The 23,456-nt window shown below is 40.9% G+C and overlaps 1 protein-coding gene across 5 annotated transcripts in view; it reads right to left on the bottom strand.

Moving 5' to 3' along the window:
- LOC126271912 (focadhesin) overlaps window positions 1-23,456 on the bottom strand; it is a 273,808-nt gene that overhangs the window by 162,019 nt on the left and 88,333 nt on the right. For all 5 annotated transcript variants that reach the window (XR_007549156.1, XM_049974302.1, XM_049974305.1 and 2 more), the window contains exon 9: window positions 4,190-4,407. Coding sequence is in view for 4 of the 5 variants with exons in the window: in XM_049974302.1 (XP_049830259.1) it covers window positions 4,190-4,407 (218 nt within the window). In the remaining variant the exon portion in view is untranslated. The remainder of the gene's footprint in view (window positions 1-4,189; window positions 4,408-23,456) is intronic.

The following is a 23,456-nucleotide window of genomic DNA, read 5'->3' as shown; positions in this document are numbered from 1 at the left end:
TCATTTCATACTGAAGCATGCTAGATTAGAAGAGTACTGTTTTGTTTGCAGTTTACACTGTAACATTGCTATACACTCAGTTGGGGTTCTGGTAAAAATAACCACTTGCATATTTAGTACCAGAGTACTCACTGTATACAGTATATTGTCCTGAACAGTCCTGAAAACTGGTAAAATAACTCTATTGGCAGATAGCTGATATACATATTCTTTTCTTAATGGAAGAATGTGAATGTTTCTTATTCAAGTGTGTGTGTGTTATGGTACATAGTGATGAATTCACATTTCACTGGAGATTACAGCACAATCTAGACAGTCATTACTTACCTTTAAAAACAAATTATACCTAAGAGTCTTTGAGTATTTGAGTCAACAATCATGGCAGCCATCTTGAACACATTTTACAATAAATAATTTTGCTATGAATGGTTAAATACACAATTGCAGTACTAACATTACTCATATTGGCAGTTGTTATAATTTGGAGTAAAGTAGACCACTCAGTGAAAACCAGAAGCACTGAGTCGTCAACAGGCACACACACAAAAAAGAAAGAAAACTTGCTGGCATGCATGCAGACACACACACACACACACACACACACACACACACACACACACACACACACACACACACACACTTCTAACACTACATGGCATTAGCTGGACAAAGAATGTTAGTGCTGCATTTTGGCAAGTGGACTAGCCTGGGCTGGGAGTTGTGTCAGTTAGGGAGGGAGAGAGGCGGAGGCAGGAGGCAGGTGGCACCTGTCACCCCCTAGCAACTCACATCCCGACATCATGTTCAGTGTGAACTGTGCTCCACTGTCTCTGGCAACTGTGCATCACATGATCAGCCTGTGCGCTTGTCACCTCCTCCTCCTTGCATTCCTAGCTGGCAAACCAGCTTCCTTCCTTTGAGCCACTAGCTTCCAACCTGATCCCTCTACCTGCTTCCCACCTCTCCCTCCCTCAAATCAGCCCACCTGACAAAACCCCCACTAAAATCTAGCCATTCTGCCAAAATGCAGTACTAGCATCATTGTAGGGGCACAGGTACATGTGCCAGTTATCTTTGTCTTTTGTAAGTGCCTTTCGATGACTCAATGCTTCTGCATTCTGCTGAGTGCTCTCCTTTAGAACTTTTCAACACAACTGTTTTGATTTTCATATATTAACTTTTTAAGTACTAAAAATACTAACCACCAAGGAGCCATGCTGCAGTTTTATTGCATTTTGTTAGCTCAAACATTATAGAAATAACTTATCAGACATTTATCACAACGTTTTATTGAAGAAATCTTTACATCTTTAAGGTAATCACACAGCAATGAGCCTAGGTCTTAATTTGGGTGCATGTAGAGAGCAAAATATTGTGGAATGCCTTGGAACTACAATGAGCTTTAAGGACATCAACACATTTTGATTATGTGATAATGATAAGTGCTGCATTTTCGGTGACAAGACATTGTTGTTATCAATCTCTAACAAGTTATGCAATACTGAACCATGTGCCTAAACTAGTTGTATGAACACACTACAACATTCCCTCCATAATCTTTTGATATGCATCAGACTTTAATTTGGCAATCCCTAATAATGACTGAATCTAGTAATACATGCCGTTACTTACCTAAACTGACCAGCTACAATTTTTTAAGCCAAAGGGGAAGTCAAGTTTACAAGCCCTGTCAACTGGGAGACACCCAAGGAGTTGTTCAGTTGCCTAATTGGAAAGGTTTTCCTCCCTTTGGAAGACTGACAGCATTCCTTCAAAAAGAGCAAGTGGTGGTGTGCCTTAAACATATTTTCCAGTGTGATAATTGTGATGAGTGAATGCAGAGTTCTGTCATATACCCATTGCTGATAATGATATGGGAGGGAGAGCAGTGGGAGAGGGGGAGAGAGAGGGGAGGGGGGGAGGAGAGAGAGAGAATGTGTGTGAGTGAGAGAGAGAGTGAGAGTGAGAGAGAGAGAGAGAGTGAGAGAGAGAGAGAGAGAGAGAGAGAGAGAGAGAGAGAGAGAGAGAGAGAGATGGTGGTGGTGGTTAGTGTTTAACGTCCCGTCGACAACGAGGTCATTAGAGACGGAGCAGAAGCTCGGGTTAGGGAAGGAAATCGGCCGTGCCCTTTCAAAGGAACCATCCCGGCATTTGCCTGAAACGATTTAGGAAAATCACGGAAAACCTAAATCAGGATGGCCGGAGACGGGATTGAACTGTCGTCCTCCCGAATGCGAGTCCAGTGTGCTAACCACTGCGCCACCTCGCTCGGTGAGAGAGAGAGAGAGAGAGAGAGAGAGAGAGAGAGAGAGAGAGAGAGAGAGAGCTGTGTTGGGACAGAGCCAGTTCCTCTCGAACATGCCACGGATGCCACCAAGACCAACATCCCCTTCTGATAAATGGATATCCATTAAAAGTATCAAAGTATCACATGCACTCACTCCATGAATTACAGTAGAGAGGTTTCGAATTTAATGCAGAGCACTGGCGTAATGTCTGAGGATCAAGACTGTAACCCATCACCTCTCCTCCCTAATTGTGTGCTGCTGGGTGTTCATCTGATTTGTTGTTTCCATTTTATGTACTGTACAATATTTCAATGACCAAAGCAGTAGTCTTCTTCTGGTGCTGCGAGTTGTGCTGTACTGTGTACTTGCTTGTTGGACTCCAACCCGACTGTGAACTAGTGTTGGTCTTGCACTGCTACTTATAGCTGAAATTGAATCCCAAAGGACACTACACTCTTGATGCTCACATTTGAATTCTGTGAAATGCACATTCTCTCAGCATTTCTCAGGTCTGGTGGGTGTGGTGGCTTGCGAGATCTTAATAAATTGAATACCTGACCACAAGTTTGTTTAAACTGAAACTTCTGTCCCTGTTTATTAGGTTTTCTGACTTACGTATTTCAATTAACTCCTTAATTATGCCTTCGAGATGTTTGGCTTCTGCATCATGATACTGGTCTTGCTGTATTTCACTTCAAGAATATATTCCAGGCAGTGCTTAACAACAGCTGATGTGCTTGATTGTTTTAGTCAAGTGTGTTGCCAATTTTGCTCACATCTCTCCTCAACTATTTTAATAGTCTTCCACAATTAAATATGCCACATGGCATGCAGTATACACCTACCTTTTAGAGCTCTAAATCATCTTTAACATTACAAAGAAGACTTTTTATCTTTGTTGTGGCTGTGAGATACACACCATAGCAGGTTTACATAGGGGTCTAGCAAAATTCCAAATAGTGGGCCAGCATGATGTACATAAGCAACTCTCAGCTTCTCTTTCTTTGATTCAGCCTCAACCTCTTCCTCAGGCTTTTCTGATTTTGACTGCAACACTTAGTCAATTTGATGATGTGAGTACCTAGTCCTTTGGAACACAGTTTGTAGGTGTTGTAATTCTTCAGAGGGGTTGTCCTTGTCTGAACTACACATGCACGAACTCTCCCTAACACATACTCTTTGCTTCCATAGCCCCCCCCCCCCCCACCCTGTTCCTTTCCCCAGCCACCTCTTGTCCCATTTACTACTTCTACTACAGCCTTGCACACATCTGCTATCACACCAGCATGCCTGCATGGTCCTTTCTCCTCACCATTTCTCTCCTCTCCCTTTTCCCCCATAAACACAGCCTCCCAATGTTGCACCTTACAGCCCACCAACCTGTTCCCTCCAAGTTCCTACCTACTTCCACAAGCAGCACTACAGTATCTTCCCCCTGGCCCACCCTAATCTCTTCTACATCCCCACTACTCACGCCAGACCAGATCATTACTCATGTCACTCGGTCATCAGCACTTGGAGATGACAGTGGCTAGTCTACCTTTAAATGTAATGTAACAACAAAAACAATTTTTGACATAATAATTTAAAATTTTCCTTCTCATCCTGCCTTGACCGACAGGGGTGGCTTTCCTGAAATCTACCCCTTCTCCTAGACCTCTGTAGTCCTTTTCCTTCACTTCTCTTCCTTCCCCTTCAAACTTCCTGCCTGAAGGAAGAGCCACTGGCTCCAAAAACTTGCCTAATAATAACCTTCTTTTATGTGTGTGTTCTGCAGCCACTTGGTGATTAGAAATTTTAAATGTAATGTTAATATAGTGTCACTCATCATCTTCTTTATATGGTGGGTAGCGGTCTACCCCATTTAGATGATTAAATTGAATTTATTATGGTCACTATACCTTGTTTCACAGATCTGTTTCATTGCCAGTGCCTTTGCAACATTTAATTCCCAATATTCTTCACCATCTTTTATTGGTTCTTGAAGCAATTTCTGAAGATATGGGTAGCACCGGCATTCTATTTTCCACAGTCTTGTGTACAAATCTACAATCAGACTCTTCAGAGGCTGCTTGTTTTTCAATGTTTCAAGTGTGTGTACAATCAATGGTATGTTTTCCTGCAAAGGTAACACATATAGTTACAAATTCTAGACTTTTAACCTTCATTGCGAAAAGTAACACTTGTAAGTAATCTTATTAAGTAAGATTTTAAGATATAGTATGTGGTCTGCTTTCACTAGATCAAAACCTGGAAAATAAGGTAGCCTATTAATCTTCACATATTTACAACTGCTGCAGGTGCAAGTGGGATTAATTTCACTTGGAAAGTCCAGTACCCAAATCACAACCTGGAAGCAACCAAATTCACATCTTACCACGCAATCAACAGAGAGAAGAACCAGTTGTGAATGTATCATATTGCTGAGTGGCTGTAGGTAAGTTTTTTGTCATCTGTCTATGAACTAGGGTGAGACTGTTAGACTGTATTCTCTGGACTCAAACAAGAAAAGAAGGATGTTGATGATCATCTGTCATAACGTCTGCAAAATATGACTAGGGCATTCATCAGATAGTGACTGAAAAAAATGAATCAATAACCTTCCTGGACACTCAGATGTTCACCATATAAAATCATAGTAACAAAGACTGTTAAGTAGGCAACATCACAGATTACTTATACCAACAACAACAAAAACTCCCATAGCTGTATTTACATTCTTAAAAGTAATCACTGTGAAAGAATATTGATGAATCTTCTTAGATACTGTTCACATGTTGTACCAATAAAACCATGTAGCATAACATCTGGCCAATAAGAGATAAAATCTTCTGACTCTTGTGAGGCACAGACTGATTACTGAATCTTCCTTGCATATTAAAGCTATGTGTAGGAGCAGGAGTCAAACCTGGATATTTCGCCTATTGGCAGCCAGCACTCTACCAGTTGAGTTATCCAAGCACAGCTCATGGCCCAGCCTCACAGTTTTACTTCCACCAGTACAGAAGTTATACCAAATTCCAATATGCAAACTAAAAATATTAAGCAAACTTAAGTGTTATGGCACTAATGACATCTCTCAGACTTGGCTGGAACACTACTTCATTCACAGATTGTGCCACAAGCTGGAGCACAACATGAGGGGTACCACCAGAATCAGTACAAATCCCACTCTTGTTCTTAACCTAAATAATGATTTTCCTATTATTTTATAGTGTGGTTGAAGAGCTGTTATGTTTGCAGATGACAAAGCACAGTAATCATGGGTAATCTTATTCAATATAGCTCAGGTGATAGTTGAACAGACCTACAAATTGTTCGTAGATAACACAAAGATTCATATTTTGCAATTTCAAAACAAGAAAATATAAGTATAATAAATATCAAAAAATCTGTCAGCTGTAAGTTCAGCTCCAATTTATTTTATAGGAAACCTGTTTTGGCGATATAATATGTAATCGCCAAGCCCTAAAGAACAAATTTGCAGCAGTATTAAGAACAAGAATTGTGCAGAATATGGATACTATCTGTAGATATGTGAAAATATATTTGTCACTGATCAATAATATATGAGTGGATTTGCAATGTGAAGCCACCACAAGCTATTTTTACCATGTAGATAAAAAAAAATGAGAAGCCTCCAAAAGTGTTTAAACTGTTGATAAAGTGTATAACTACGCCACCAAAAGGTAAAAATGACAATAAAATGTATAAACTAAAAGATGGAATACTAGGCAAATTACTAGCATATCCTAAACATAAGTAAGTATAATTTCAAACAGGAATCACATCATATGACTACAAATATGCAATTGAAGCTGCTTATTCATTATATATAAACCAGAGTAGAAACAGTTTGAGACATTGTTTTTATTTTGTTTTTGATAACAAATAAGCAGCTTAAATTGCATGCTTGTTGTCATCTGATGTTTCCAGATAGACACTATTCCTACCTATGTTTAGGGTTTACTAGTAGAGAGCATTATGTTCCATCTTTTAGTTTAGACATTTACTCATTTTGGTGGCATAATTAAGTATACACTTTATTAATGGTTTAACCACTTTAAGAGACTTTTCATTTTTTTATATCTACACAGTAAACACAGCTTGTGGAACCTATGTACATGGTGGCTTCATGTTGCTATAACCTAGTCATATATTATTACTGATTAGTGACAAATATGATTTCACGTATCTTAAGATACTATCCTTATTCTATGTGATTCTTGTTGATAATACTGTTCCAAATTTGTTGCTCAGGGCCTAATGATGACATGTTATACTGTCGAAACAAATAACTTAGAAAATAAATTGGAGATGATCATACAGTTGAAAGTATAGAAAGAAACTTCCACATGGGAAAACTATATTAAAAACAAAGATTCCAAGACTTACCAAGCGGGAAAGCGCCGGTAGATAGGCACAAAGAATAAAACACACAAACACACACACAGAATTTCAAGCTTTCGCAACAGGTGGCTGCTTCGTCAGGAAAGAGGGAAGGAAAAGGAAAGATGAAAGGATGTGGATTTTAAGGGAGAGGGTAAGGAGTCATTTCAATCCCGGGAGCGGAAAGACTTACCTTAGGGGGAAAAAAGGATAGGTATATACTCGCGCGCGCGCGCACACACACACACACACACACACACACACACACACACACACATACATACACAAGCAGACATATTTAAAGGCAAAGAGTAAGGGCAGAGATGTAAGTCGAGGCGGAAGTGTGGAGGCAAAGATGTTGTTGAAAGACAGGTGAGGTATGAGTGGTGGCAACTTGAAATTAGCGGAGATCGAGGCCTGGTGGATAACGAGAAGAGAGGATATATTGAAGGGCAAGTTCCCATCTCCGGAGTTCGGATAGGTTGGTGTTGGTAGGAAGTATCAGATAACTCGGACGGTGTAACACTGTGCCAAGATGTGCTGGCTGTGCACCAAGGCATGTTTAGCCACAGGGTGATCCTCATTACCAACAAACACTGTCTGCCTGTGTCCATTCATGCGAATGTCCTGCCATCCAACATAGCAAAAACGAATGCACCTAAGCAAACACAAACTGTAACTGTTAGCAACAGAAATAGAATTAATCGTTACATACTAAATGAAACACATTGTGCAAAATTCCTTGTGGTACAGTTGGATAACAAATAACACATTAAAATCAAGTCAGCACATACATAAACTAGCCAAAAAGTTTCATTCAGCATGTCTAGACCCTAGAATTAAGAATGTTGGCTTATTCTGTATACTTTCACTCCTTGTTATCTTATGAAATTAGCGTCTGTGGCAATACACTAAAATAGTGTCTACTCAGCAGTAGTGAGTAATAAGAATATTGTGTGAGGTAGATAATGTATATCTTGTAAAAGCTTTTTTTAAAGAAGACCTTGGAATTCATACACTCACTTCCTAATAAATTTACTCCTTGTTGGTTTTCGTTGCTGATAAAAAAACACGAGTTTCAGCTAAAATGTGCTGTACATAATGACTGTACAGAACACAAAAACAATTTTCATGTCAACTTTGCCTTCTCATCTAGGGGTCAACGTGGAGTTTCATACTCAGCTGCAAAGAAATTTTCCAAATTCTGATCTAACATAATACAAGTAAATTGATGGATAGTGGATGGATATGGTGGATATGGGCCCTCAACAGTGTAGTCTTTAGCGCCCGAACGGAAACAACAACGGACAAGTGTCACTAAAATGCAGCAAGTGCTAAAATAGGACTAAAATTAAAAGTGAAAGGCTACATAGGCAGTTTGCACGTCAACAGTTGCAAAGTGGAATGCAGCACATAAAGAGTATAACTGCAAGAGAACGTAGGTGAAAAGGTTAAAATGAAACACATAGCACATGTTTAGAACTGGCCTATTACAAGTATAAAAAGGAGTGGTAAGCCACTCGGCAACACACTAAAAATTCCAACCTAAAATTTTTGGCTGAAGCCCAGAAACATCACAGTACCTTAAAACTTTCTTGACACTCGCCTCGTTATCGGCTAGAATCGAGGGCAGATCCCCACTAATATTAACTTCCGCCCTGACAGAACGATATAAATCACACTCAACTAAAATGTGGCGTACAGTGATTTGTACGCCACAGGCCTCACACAGTGGGGGCTCCTCTCGCCGTAGTAAAAAGGCATGTGTAAGAGGACAGTGCCCTATGCGAAGACGTGTAAGGGTCACTTCGTCACCCCTAGGTGACCGGCAGGAGGAACACCAAGGCTGGATGGTAGGTTTCACCAATTGCAGCTTATTTTCCCTCACCGCCAGCTATTCCTCCTCCCACAATTGCATACACTTCCGCCGCAGCACAGAAACAATACCTTGCAAAGGAATAGAACATTGTGTCACCTCCGGTAATCTGCAGGCGTCCTTGGCAGCTCAATCTGCTTGTTCATTTCCCCATATGCCTACATGCCCTGGCACCCAGCAAAAGGACACTTGCTTGCCCTGTCGTTGGAGGATGTACAGTTGGTCGTAAATTAGCTGTTCGAACTTCCGTTCGGTACAGGTTCTGCAGTGACTGTAATGCGCTCATTGAGTCAGAGCAAATTAGAATGTTTTTGCCCCGAGTACACCGTATCTGCTCCAATGCCTTCAGGATCACATGAAGTTCTGCGGAAAAAACAGTGTATTCTTGGGGAAGGTGAATCCTGATGACACGTTCGGGGAACACTACTGAGCAGCCAAGAAAATCCCCCTGTTGGGATCCATCAGTGTGTACTACTGTAAAATCATGATGCCTATCTAAAATGTTAAAAAATAAAGATTTGAAAGTAAAAACTGGTGTACTGTCTTTCTTAAAATTTGCCAAATCTAAAATCAGTCTGGGCCTCTGGAGGAGCCAAGGTGGGTATCTGCTCCAACCTCGACATGAAACATTAAAACTGGCCACACCCATCTCTAAAATGCAATCCTTTGCACGAATCCCATAGGGCCTTGTTGCTCGTTGCCGGTTGCGAAAAAGCCTTTCCAGTGGAGGCTGAGCAACAGTGTGGTATGCAGGCGTGTATGGTGTGAATAATTTTTGATAGGCCTGGCGCACCATTAGTAGATGCCACCAGAGGTGAAGTGGCGGTTCACCTGCCTCTGCACACAGGCTCGGTATGGGGCTCGTTCTGAACGCCCCAGTGGCCAGCCGAATCCCCTCATGGTGCACCACATCCAACAGCTTCAAATAAGTGGGTCTTGCAGACCCATACACCGTGCATCCATAATCAAGCCGGGACCGCATGAAGGCTCTGTAAAACTGGAGCAGACAAGTCCTGTCTGCTCCCCATGTGAGGTGACTAAGACATTTTAAAATAGACAGCGCCTTAAGAGACTGTTTTTTCAGTTCCTTAATGTGTGGCAGCCACGTAAGCTTAGAATCAAAAGTGAGGCCCATAAACTTCACCGTGTCTTTAAAATTCAGAACTGTGTCCCTCATCCTCAACTCAGGCAAGTCAAAAATGGAACGAGAACGGTTAAAAAGGACACACACCGACTTATCAGTTGAAAACTTAAAACCACTCTTCTGTCACCATTCATCCAAACGTCACAGAGTGAGTTGCAACTGACGAGTCGTCGTCGCAAGGCTTGAAGAAGAGCAAAATACAGAGAAATCGTCCACAAACAAGGAACACTGCACAGGACTTTGCACAACAGAAGTAATACTATTAATAGCAATAGCAAAGACCGTCACACTTAACACACTACCTTGAGGGACACCGTTCTCTTCTTCAAAGCGACTAGACAGTACATCTCCGACTCGGTACCGAAAATAACGTGGCGACAGGAAGGACCGAATAAAATTGGGAAGACATCCACGAAAACCCCATTCGTGGAGCTGCCTGATGATAAGATGCCTCCAAGTAGTGTTGTATGCCTTTTCAATGTCAAAAAATATTCCCAACAGGTGATGCTGGCGCAGGAAAGCCTGTTGTATGGCCGCCTCCAGGAGGGCCAGGTTATCAAAGGTGGAGCGATACCTCCTGAACCCACAGTGAAAGCAACTAAGGAGTGGTCTGGATTCTAGCATCCAGACAAGGCGGCGGTTGACCATGCGCTCCAAGGTCTTTCCCACGCAGCTAGTGAGGGCAACACTACGGTAACTACCCGGGCATGAGCGGTCTTTCCCAGGTTTTAAAAGAGGAATTAAAATTGCTTCACGCCACGAGTCGGGGAAGTGACCGGACATCCACACTAGATTAAAAAGTCAGAGGAGGATTTCTTTATTTCTCCCTGTGAGGTACCGCAGCATGCTATAGTGGATTCTATCCTGACCAGGGGATGTATCACGAGCCCCACACAATGCAGAATCCAGTTCCCACATGGAAAACGGGCAGTTGTACTCTTCTGTATTGGGTGAGCGGAAGTCGAAACTGCTCCTCTCAGCAGCCACTCTGTGGGGGTGGAAAGCTGGATTCTCACTGGCGGTTGCAGTAATAGCTGCAAAATGAGCCGCCATAGACTGGGCAACATCTTTTGGGGTCATGTAGAGAGTACCATTTCACATTATAGCAGCCATAGGGCACCTCCCACCTCTCCCAGAAATTCTCCTGATGGTCTCCCATACAATGGAACTTTGTGTAGAACGATTAATGGTGTTAAGGAACTGCTGCCACGACCTCTTCTTGCTCTCTCGTATAATCCGACTACACTTTGCCCTCGCCACCCGAAAAGCTGCAAGGTTCTCTACAGTTGGCCGGCATTTGAACCTACGCAGAGCTGCCCGCCTAGCCCTGATTGCACAGCGTCATTCGTCGCTCCACCAAGGGACAGGCTGCTGCTTCGGTTGTCCCGTGGACTGTGTGATGGGACGCTTCACTGGCGCGGTTGATCACTTCAGTAATATGATCCACCCATTCCTGGACACTGACCCGATGTTCAAACTGGGCGAGTTGACTATACAGTGCCCAGTTGGCTCTACCGAGCACCCATCGAGGCGGTTTCCTTTCTGGTTCCACTGCATGTGGCACGTGAATCCGGATGGGGAAGTGATCGCTGCCATGTAAGTCATCAACCACTTCCCATACAGCAGTGTGGGCGATGGCTGGAGAGCAAAGCGATAGATCAATGGCAGAGAACAACCCAGTTGCAATGCAAAAATGCTTTGACCTGTATTTAGCAAATGGGCACTGGTAGACAGAAGAAGCCTCTCAATTGCTCTACCCCTGGGGCAAGTATTCACAGAGCCCCAAAGCATATTGTGTGCATTAAAATCGCCACAGAGGATGAAGGGGTGGGGGAGCTGTGTAAGAAGATCACTGAGAGCCTCTTCGTCAAGCAAATCATGTGGGGGCAGGTAAAGCGAACATACTGTTAGCATATGGCGCACATGTACTAATATTGCAACTGCCTGTAAATCCGTCGTGAGAGAGAGAGAGAGGCGAGGAGTGGTAGTCGGTGTTGACGAAGATACCTACTCCTCCTCGAGCTCTCTGTCCACTCAGGTCATCCTTTTTGTGGAGGACATAACCACGTAGCTCAGGGGTGTATGTTTCATTGAAATTTGTCTCTTGCAGACATACACACATAGGTCTGTCCTGAATCAATAGACGTAGTTCGTCCACATGTGTCCTGAACCCTTGCAGGTTCCATTGTAGTATGGGAGCCACTACGGTGGTTGTATTTTCTGCCTCTTTTTCCGCCGAGGTGGGGAGACTGCAGCAGGTGGAGGCTCAGTCTTGGGGCGAGATGATTGCCCCATATTCTCAGACTCCATCAGCTCTGGGGAAGAGTCTGATGAAGCGTCTAGCAGGACCACATTAACATGATCTTAGGGTTTACCAGCAGATTTAATCTGTTGGTGTTGCTTCACATGTGCTTTCCTTTGTTTAAAGGGCTTTGCTGGAACCGGAGCTGGGGTGTTTATGACCATGCTGGGCTTTGGAACAGCCTCAGCAATCAGAGATGCCTGGGGCTCTTCAATGTTAGCTAATGTACCTTTCTCTGCTGTTCTAGGAGGGGCTACAGGCTCTGAGACAGTTGCTGCTTTGCAAGTGCACTGACATGTGCACATGTTCGTGCCAACACTTAACAACCTCCGTCTGTGTAGATGCATCAACCTTCAGAGGTGGCTTCTGAATAATGGAAGCAAAGGACGTAACGAATGTGGGGGGCTGCATGGCCTTAAAAAATCTTTTTGGCTTCACTGTAGGGGATACGCTTAGTTGTTTTTATTTCTTGTATTTTATGTTCCTCTAGGAAGATTCTACAGTCCCTATTCCAAACAGAGTGGCTTTCAGAACAGTTTATACAATTGACAGGCGACGAACAGTCAATTCCGTCACAGGCAGCCTTACTACAGTTGCCACACATCGCTTCTCCCTTACACCCTAGAGTTGTATGCCCAAAATGCTGGCACTTAAAACAGCGCATTGGGTTTGGGACATAAGACCAGACGTTTAGTTGAAGAAATCCTGCCTTGACGTGTTCTGGGAGTTTGGGGGTATTGAATGAAGGAGTCAGATTTCACTAGGTTCCCATCCACCCTGTTCATGATGTTCTGAACGTCAACAATTCCCTCCTGAGCCCACTCACTCTTTAATTCTTCTACAGGAATGTCAACGAGATCCCTACAGGTAACAACACCCTTACTGGAGTTCAGGGTGCTGTGAAGCTCTGTATCGATAGTGTATTCCCCCAAGCTTTTAGCTGTTTGAAGGTTAACTGCTTGCTGAGCAGTTGATGTTTCAACAAGTAGTGTCCCATTCCGTAAACGCTTCACTGATTTTAAAGTTCCAGCTATTCCTTCTAGACCCTTTTGGATATAGAATGGCGAAACCTTTTCAAAGGAACCCTCTTTCCTTTTTATAATTAAAAACACATTCTGGTTTTCAGTATGTGCTCTGTTACTCTGAACTGCTGTACGTTTGCTGACGCCGGAGTCAGGAGGACTGACTAACCTAGCCCTATTGTTGGATTGGGCGGTAGTGCCTACCAGCGGTCCACCCATCCCACTGGTCAGCGAAAAATTAGGAGGAGGAAAAGAGGAAGAATTCGTGGTATTCATGGTCGTCCCACGAGCAGCTAGGGAAACTTACGTCCATCCAGACAGAGCCCCGCATGCCTGGATAAGCCTTGTACAACTGAGGTGCGGCAGGTTCCCCAGAGGTTGCCCGCTAGCGACTGTTCCACCTCAACAGCTATGCATCTTATCGGCGCGCAGCACACCTTAAGATTGAAGGGTTTTTTATACAGGTATATACTGTCCTCGCGATCCAGGCAACCAAGCCAAGATCCCCGGTCACTAAGACACACAACGTTCCACCGTTGTGCCACACGGTGGTCGCTGAAGCATGCCCAGAGCTTACGATATCAGCAAGCAGACTGGCGGCGCACACCAGTCCACAGCTCGAGGACCCCGGGTTCGCCAAGCCCGTACCCAGCAAACGAATGCTGAGCCCCCTGAGGGGAAGTAAATTGAGAATCCCTAAAAATTCATAAGAAAAGAAAAATAATATGCATAGTCAGACACTTCTACAAATTACCAGAATATTTGGATTGAAGGATGGAAAGTTATTTTTGCTACATGACATTAGCAACCTTCACTGTAAAGTTGCACGAGAAGTAATGCACTGTAAGCATGACTCTGCATTTGCAGATGTAGTAACCAGTGTAATCAAGCACGAGGGGGAGGGGGAGGGGGGGGACGGCTTCAAAAAGTAGGTTACACATTATTATGGCAGGCCAAGTAACAATTATTGAATGTGCCCTTACATGTGAAGTAACACAGGTACATTATACTATTTTTCAACATAGTCACCATCCCTCTATAAGCAACACTTGTAAAATTCTGCCAACCATTCATTTCCTTGATAATAGAAATCCCCTCTTTGGGCATGGAGCCATTTGAAAACTGCTGTGTGCAACATTCTCATTGCTGGAAAATTCTTTCACTTCAGATGTAGTTTCATCTTGCTGAAAAGATGGAAATCTGGACTTTATAGCACAAGCTTACAAATCTCCTATCAAAAACACTAAGGTACAGAGTGCTTTGACACACCATGCAGGATGTTACATTGTTGTTCATGAGAATAATGCCTTTTCTTCAGTTTTCCATGCCTCTTTGTTCTTCATGGTGTTGCACAGCGATTTCAGAGTTGCACAGTATGAATTGTCATTAACAGCTGTTCCCTTTGCCAGAAACTCTGTATCACAACTTCTACACAGTCAAAGAGAACAGTGGCCATGACCTTCCTTGTTGATGGCATAACTCTGCATTTCTTCTGTGGAGATGCAAAAGTGTGTGTATTCCATATATGCTCTCTTCATTGCAGGTGTGAAATTACGGGCCCACATTTGATTTCTCATAATGACATGGCTTAAGAAATCCATGTAGTAATGCTCAAAGAAGTCTAGAGATGCCATAAACCTTGAACCTTTTGTGAACTGGTAATAGTGATTATAGAACCCAGCTTCAGCACAATTTCTGAACTGCAGAAGATTTCGAATGATGGAACGAGTGTGCCTACTGAAATGCTCACCTACTGAGCAACGTCTATGATAGTCACTCTGCAACAGCTGTGAATCAGTTCCTTGATTGCCTGGACATTGTTGTCTGTGGTCTATGTCAATAGTCCTCCTTACCAATCGACATCACTCACATATCTTCGACCCTGGCTTATTGGTATCATTTCAATAAAACTGAAAGCGACATTGAATTTGGTCCATATAGTACAAGAATTTGTGTGCAATTTAGACATTTCATGCACAAAAATCAGTGTACTTCAATTCTGGAGTAACATATCAGTTACATATTATGCAAACATAAGTAATCCCATTACACTTCCTTGGAGATCAGCTGATGTTACTTCAGTTTCAGAGATTTGGCACCCAGGTTCAACTAATAAAATGTTTTTGGGGCTGATGATGTTTTCATTTCAATTGAACATTTGCCATTCTCTTTCAAATACTAGGTTTTAACAGTAACACATTTATTAGTGAACACACGTTTCTTACTCATGCTGTATATGCAGACAAGGAAAATAAATCCCCCGGTTAAAAATACACTTTCTCCCGGGTGAAAATACACTTTTTCCACGTTAAATGACAGCATATTTTCTCTCGGGATGGTAAAACTCATTAATCCATTGAATCGTTATGGTTTTATACACCGACGTAGAATTTCCCAGCACTTCACAAAACAAAACTTGCAAAGGAAAAAACACACATTTTGGAAAGATCTGTTCTATACAACACCATGCACGCTCCATATTTTCGTTTTACAAAAGTATACATTCGAATTCCATGAAACACCGCATGTCACTTTCCAAAACATTGAAATCCATATTGCGATGCACTTTTGTAAGGCAGTCATAGCTCATGTCACGTGATCTCGCCAGCCGATGACAGCAGATATTCAGAGCATAGGACAAGTGATGTAGCCAGCCAGTAGCAACATCACTGTTCAGTAGTGCGATAACACAAATAGGAAAAGTTAATGGTTTAAATTAATATACACAGCTACACGAAAAGCAAAGTTTTCACTTATAATATTGGTCTTGAAGATTAATAAGCTGCAAGAATATCTAAGCTTTCACATATAATGTTGATCTTTTTTGCGCGTGTTACACTTGAAGGTACATCACATAAATGAGCCAGTAAAATTTTAATAACATCTGGGTTCGAAATTCTTCTAATGGGCATCCTCAAAGAGTTGATTTTTTAAATGAGAATCAAACACTCTGTGATTTAAGAAATTCATCATAAATTCTTGTACATAGTTCATCTTGCGTAAAAGGAAACTTACTTTGAAAGTAACGCTTTTCAATCCACCATGTGCAATATTTTCCCATGACATTTTAGAAATAGGTTGGTTTTAGCAGTTGCCAGAGAGCGCCAGGTAACAGGCGTCATTGGCCTTGCGCAGCTACGATGATGCAGGAAGTTCATATGTTCGTACGTGTAAACCATTAAAATATATTATGTCACAAAAGAAAAGAAACACCAGAGGATACTCCAAGAGCATCAAAATTACGGGAACCATACTAAAATGCATAATTTGGCTTAAAGTGCACATTCGTATGTCCAGGTTCAGATGTAAGTTTTCTTGGAGTACCAGTACTGTGTTATCTCATGTTTGGTTCTTAATATGGCATAATACCATATGTGCTAGAAGATGAAAACATGGGCTTGAAATGCAGCAAACAGATGAAACTAGCCAATAGTGTGAAATTAAACACTTTGTTTCAAATAAATTGACTGCATCAGGGGAAAAGATTAATAAAAGCCACATTTCTTTAGCAAACCGACAAAAAGAACTTCAATGTCCTGCAAAACGATTAATGCTTGACTGTTAGAAAGGTGGAAATAAAATAAAATCTGAAACTAATAACTTCTTTTAGCCTTCTGTAATTATGTGAATGTATTTTAATTCACTTGATAGCTCCCAGCCACAGAAACCTGTTTTGTTTTCATTTGGTATGAGAGCAGTAAACGAAGAGGAAATAGCAAAATCACTAAGCATAAACACGGGTCACATAGGGACACCGATCTCCTCACTACACAACTCAGACTTTCTGTGATCTATGATATTTCCAAACCGGGGCAATACTAGACAGTGGCATCCGCCACTCCCCCTCCCCCTCTCCCACTCCCTCCAGTGTTTGAGGTACGACTCCAAAATTTAAACTGACTTTTCCAAAAACGTTCATTTTGTAGCACACATCTTTCTGAAGTGTCTGATACATAAAAGATGTGTCTTAGAGGAAATGTAAGACATGTTATTTGATCTTAAGTGTGCGAAAGTGCAGTGGCACGCCTCATCACAAAACATTCTTCTATCGCATGTCACTGTGTTTCGGTGTGTCGAATTCAAATGCGTATATTTTGTAATGGATGCTATTGAACTTTATTTAGGCCAGTGGAAATTAAAATGTCCTGTGGTGCATCTCCTGCTCCAAGTCGGCCTGTTTGACATGCTGCCCTCTTTTTTTTTAATAAAAAAAAAAAAATAAAAAAAAAATAAAAAAAGAAAACCATTCACACTTAATACTGGATGGGATTATGTGTAACCGGGAGAACAATAAATCTTCAGAAAATTTGCACTCTTTATTGCCTATTAGCTAATAACTGGCTGTTTAGTGTGACAAATTAAATATAAGATACTTAAAACCAGTAAAGACGAATGACAAGCAAGACAGTACACGTTTCTTCAACCCTATAGTCCTAGCATATTTTTCTCTCTAATCTTGCAACAGCTTTACATGGCGAGCTTTCCTTTCTGCGAAAGAATCTATTATCTCATCAAAGTTCGTCAAACGTTTTGCTACATGGAAAAACAAAATGTCGTTGTCTAACACTGAAAAAGCTGTTAATACAAATAATACCCAAGACTTGTGTGGTTACTCGAGCTGATTATGTGTATTTTGTTACTGAATGCCTGATAAAATGAAACAGGCCTGTCTAATATTGCAGCAGTTGTAATACACATCAAATAAACGAGACTGTTTTAGAACAAATGGTCATTTTTGTGCCACACCAGAATATAATTCACGAAGTACCAATATCAAATGCCTGTTAGGCCTACTACAAGCAAGAAGTTTTATGTTAGGAAATAGTTTCACATTTCATTCATACACTCCAGCTTTTCATGCACGAGATCAAAAAGTAGTAGTACCAAATTTTTATATAAATGTGGAATCATCATATTCTTCCATAATTTGTGTGATGTCCTCATTTCTTCTCCTTCCTTGTTCTAACAAACAATCTTGTCATCACTAATTCTGTAACTATTCCTGCCACTGTCAAAACTTAGTCTCCGGTTAATTTCACTAACCCTGCCACAATCACCGGTTTAGCTGTACGCGTTTATTCACTGGTTATGCATTATTACATGTCCGTACAACACATTTTCCGCACTCCAAGAATAGAATTTAAGTTCCTGTTAGAATGGGACTGTACAACAGGCCCTTATTAGTATAACGGTCTGGCTAAAAATTTTCTGCCAACATTTCATTTTCTTGGATACGAAGCAAAGATAATACGTAATCTATCTTACCTGTTATTCCTGTTCAGGTAGTCTGAATCTATAGCTTCCGCTATTAATTATACTGGCTTTATTCTGCTCAGCTCCTATAGTCCTGTCCCCTTTTGTCTGCAGGAAATTTTATTTCTAGATGTGACGGGGATTTCCCTGGCAGAGACATCACGTACACTATGTGTGCAATCAAAAATCAACTTATGATTCATTCAGAAATCAACTTACAATGTGTTCAAAGATGTTCAAAAATCAACAGGGATGCATTTCAAAATCATATGAATATTCGATAGACCAACGTGCGCTGGATGCTAGACACTTTTTGAAACAAGGTTTTTTCCCCTCAAGAATATGAATTTGGCAACCCCCCATCCTGAAATTGCTGCTGGGGGCAGACACCCTGGTTTGCCCCAGCCCCCTAGATCCGGGCCTGTTGTACATGCGTGAATCTGGCAGCTTGGGCACGCCAATAAATTTTTCTGGGCAGCACCTGACTGCTTGCTACTACTGTTTATACACTTAAGAGAGACACTTCCTCAGCCAGAAGTGGGAGAAGGTACTTACTACTAATACGCGACTCAAGTGTGCATGCGCATGAGCCCACTCGCAACTGCTCAAATGAATCTAATGTAAACAGTTGTGATGTTAAGTTCAATTTGTTGTTCTGAAGCATTGCATAGTCTTCCTAAAGGCTTTGACACATTTTGCTGTTGGCAGATGCTTGTAGGAACACTTGTGTTTTGTTGTTGTATATGACGCATTTCGTTTACAACTTAAGTTTTATTTTCGTTTTTCTTATCTCATTCATGTTTTATTGCTGCAGTATTATTCTGCAGATCCGGGGTACTGTAATGTCCTTTGTTAGAATACTGGTTCTTACCAGTCAAAATTACAAAAATCTAACTGAAAACTAAAACAATGAAAAACTCCCGGAGTTCTAAAAAATTCCCAGGTTTTTCCTGGTTTTCTCTCAGATGAAAAAAATTTCTGTGTTTTTTTTCCTGGATCTCCCAGGCCATATACACCCTGTTACTATAGTCAGTATCATCATGTCAGTTTTTTAATCCTTAAACAAAAAGCAGTTACTATTTGAAGCTGAAGAAAAAAAGGTTTACTTTCTCACAGAAAGAATTTAATACAAACTTTTACAAAATGTAAAAGCACAGAACATCAGCAAAGAGCATTTATAGCAATAGCCATGGCAATGTCAGTGAAGATGATTTTCTAGTAGAGCCATGGATTCTAATTCATAATTTCCCACATCCTCACTAATAGAGTGCTTCTCACTATTTAGGGCACAGAATATGCTCTAGGATACTGCAACAGATGGATGTTCCAGATCCTCATCTGTGATTATGTGCTTCAGTCCTTTTACCCTTTTTATAAACTAGAACAGACCAGGGCTAACTGCAATAGGCAGGAATCAGTATGGTAACCTACTCACAGCCAGCTAGCCAGCCCTATAAATAGTGCACCACATTGGATGACACAATGCACCTGGTAATATGACTTAGGAAACGGGCGATATCATAGCATTTTCAGTTGCCATACAACACAGCTCCTGATATGAGGATAAAATTCAGTAGCTGTCATCACGTGACTAGCAGGTGACAGACTGCACTTCTCTGCTGATCCTATCAGTAAGACGAGAGACTGGCAAACTCCATAATGCATTTTCAACAACAAAAGTTAGTACAACTATAAGGTTACAGCCTTCCCCAAGACTCTAAAGAAGAGACTAATACCGCCTTTGTTGCATGCATCCGAGTGGCTGTTGGACGAGTCAGTGCTTCCTAGGGACTTGTATGTGTGTCTTTATATATATCATTCTGTACAGTTTCCTAAAATGCTTAATATTCATTGTGAAAGCATATAGAATGTTCGAGAAGGATGTATATTACCATAATTGACAGGGGATTGTTGTCATTAACAAAATTATGTAAGGGTGCAGAGTTAGATGTTTAATCAAGAAATTGAAGTGTTAAATATTTGGTGGCAAATACTAAGAGGCTATGGAAATGTTGGCATAAGTGGCTGGCACCTCTAATTACCTTAATTGCAGTTGATTGGTGGGTTGACAGAGAGAACCTCATTATCTTGAGAAACATCTTAAAAGGTTATTACCAAGTAATGTATTTTTATTTGTTATCTATTTTTATGTCGTCTTCTGTAATTAATATCCTTTGTAATTACATTTCTAATTAACTCTCCAATTGTTTACATCACACAAATTTCTGACTTTTAGAATTAGAGCCTTATATTCTCTACAGACAAATGGAAAAACTGGTTGAAGCTGACCTCGGGGAAGATCAATTTGGATTCCGTAGAAATGTTGGAACACATGAGGCAATACTGACTCTACAACTTATCTTAGAAGCTAGATTAAGGAAAGGCAAACCCACGTTTCTAGCATTTGTAGACTTAGAGAAAGCTTTTGACAATGTTGACTGGAATACTCTCTTTCAAATTCTGAAGGTGGCAGGGGTAAAATACAGGGAGTGAAAGGCTATTTACAATTTGTACAGAAACCAGATGGCAGTTATAAGAGTCGAAGGGCACGAAAGGGAACCAGTGATTGGGAAGGGAGTGAGACAGGGTTGTAGCCTATCCCCGATGTTATTCAATCTGTATATTGAGCAAGCAGTAAAGGAAACAAAAGAAAAATTCAGAGTAGGTATTAAAATCCATGGAGAAGAAATAAAAACTTTGAGGTTTGCCAATGACATTGTAATTCTGTCAGAGACAGCAAAGGACTTGGAAGAGCTGTTGCACGGAATGGACAGTGTCATGAAAGGAGGGTATAAGATGAACATCAATAAAAGCAAAACAAGGATAATGGAATGTAGTCGAATTAAGTCGGGTGATGCTGTGGGAATCAGATTAGGAAATGAGACACTTAAAGTAGTATAGGAGTTTTGCTATTTGGGGAGCAAAATAACTGATGGTGGTCGAAGTAGAGAGGATTTAAATGTAGACTGGCAATGGCAAGGAAAGTGTTTCTGAAGAAGAGAAATTTGTTAACATCGAGTATAGATTTAAGTGTCAGGAAGTCGTTTCTGAAAGAGTGTAGCCATGTATGGAAGTGAAACATGGACGATAAATAGTTTGGACAAGAAGAGAATAGAAGCTTTTAAAATGTGGTGCTACAGAAGAATGCTGAATATTAGATGGGTAGATCACATAACTTATGAGGAGGTATTGAATAGAATTGGGGCGAAGAGGAGTTTGTGGCACAACTTGACTAGAAAAAGGGATCAGTTGGTAGGACATGTTCTGAGAGCATCAAGGGATCACCAATTTAGTATTGGAGGGCAGCGTGGAGGGTAAAAATCGTAGAGAGAGACCAAGACATGAATACTCTAAACAGATTCAGAAGTATGTAGGTTGCAGTAGGTACTGGGAGATGAAGAAGGTTGCACAGGATAGAGTAGCATGGAGAGCTGCATCAAACCAGTTTCAGGACTGAAGACCACAACAACAACAGTCAGATAAAGCACAAGATTTGTACTGTCATTGAATGTTAGTAACCTAATCCAAACTGTAATTAATTACATAACTAAAATAATACAAGAGACATTATTGTAATTAAAGTTGAGATCAATTTTCATATTTAAAACTAGTGACGATACTATAAAAATTATGTCAATTAATATTGTATTTTATACCTTATTCGACTATAACATCAGTTTCTTTATGTTTTGTAAATTTTAATTGTAACATCGAAAGTGTAAAAATTTAATAATGGGTTATTTTGAAATTTATTGTTAAAATTATATATAAAGCAAAGCAGTGATGCTGCAAGAGTGTAGGGTGTCGAGTTGTTTTGTCAGTCAGTCAAAGAGATCAGTGACGTATGTAAGTCAGTGTTTTGTTAACGTGATGAGTATGCAGTTCAGTTGTCAATAAATTTTGAGAAGTTGGAAACTATTATATTCTTTCATCAAATGAACTCCAGGCAATAGAAAGTTAAGTTAAATGTAATGATCCCCACCAACAGTTTACAATGCACAGCAGCCGTATGAAACTGGTTGATGGTGAGCAATAATGTTTCTGGGTAATTACTTCTTCCATCAAGATTGTGTGATGGCCAAAATTCCTAGCCGTATCTGCTGGCGAAAAGTTCATATCAGCCTAATTTGTACAGTTACAAGAACAAGTTAAGAAATTAAAATCAATAACATTAATCAAATCATTTGCATCCACTTACATGTGGAAGCATATTAAAAACTATGAGGGTTGTGCCAAAACTAAAATATCAGATTTTTTTGTGCTCACTTTGAATGACCAGGTCAGATTATGCCAATGCAGTATCAAATTTAGAATGTTCCCATCAATGTCATGTTAGATTCACTGCCCTGCAAGAGATAACGGCAGCAGACGAATGCTCCAAAATGGAGTCTGGCACTAGTGCATATTAAACCGATATGTGTCACTAGGTTCCACACTAACAGAAAGTTCATTGTTGCTTGGTAAAGGTGATGGACACACGTGGCCTCACAACAGTTCATTGACCATGGAACTCACTGCCAAATTTAGCTACATTATCCTGCCACAATCACCATAAAGTCCCAATTTAGTGTCTTTAATCTTCCATCTTTTTGGCCGATTAAAGACAAACTACTTGGGCAACACTTTGCATATTCAGATTGTGTTGTAAAACTGAGAGACAGTGGCTAGCCACAGCTGGCTCATGTTTTTATAAGCACAGCACACAAGCTCTGGTTTACCATTGCCAAATATGTGTAGTAAATAATGGTGACTGTGTGGAAAAATGATGGCATATAATTCAAATCTTCCTCTAATTGTGTTACTGTATTTACTACATATGTTGCAGTTTTCTTAATATGTTGCAGTGATCTTCATAGCTAAGCACAGGCTACAAAATGGGAACCACAAATGCTGTAAATTACACTTCCAGTAACTAGTGCCTGATACTTGATAGCTTTACTGTTTTTAAATAGTCACTAGTTCAAGATGAAACAGGCTACAGTGGAACTTATGGGGTGTTCAGTCACTACCTCTTATTCAAGCTGTGCCTCTATCATTTCTTGCCCCCATCATAGGACATATCACCTAATGAAGCAAGCGCAGCAGATGCCATTGCAACCACTGCACTGCATTTTACATGGATACTGTTATAGCCACGAGTGACCGGCAAGTAGTGAATGGCAGAAAATGGAGACACGAAGCC

The sequence above is a fragment of the Schistocerca gregaria genome, chromosome 5 (genome assembly GCF_023897955.1).
Source record: "Schistocerca gregaria isolate iqSchGreg1 chromosome 5, iqSchGreg1.2, whole genome shotgun sequence".
In the NCBI taxonomy this organism is placed as follows: Eukaryota; Metazoa; Arthropoda; class Insecta; order Orthoptera; family Acrididae; genus Schistocerca; species Schistocerca gregaria.
This window is presented reverse-complemented; position numbering and strand designations above follow the sequence as displayed.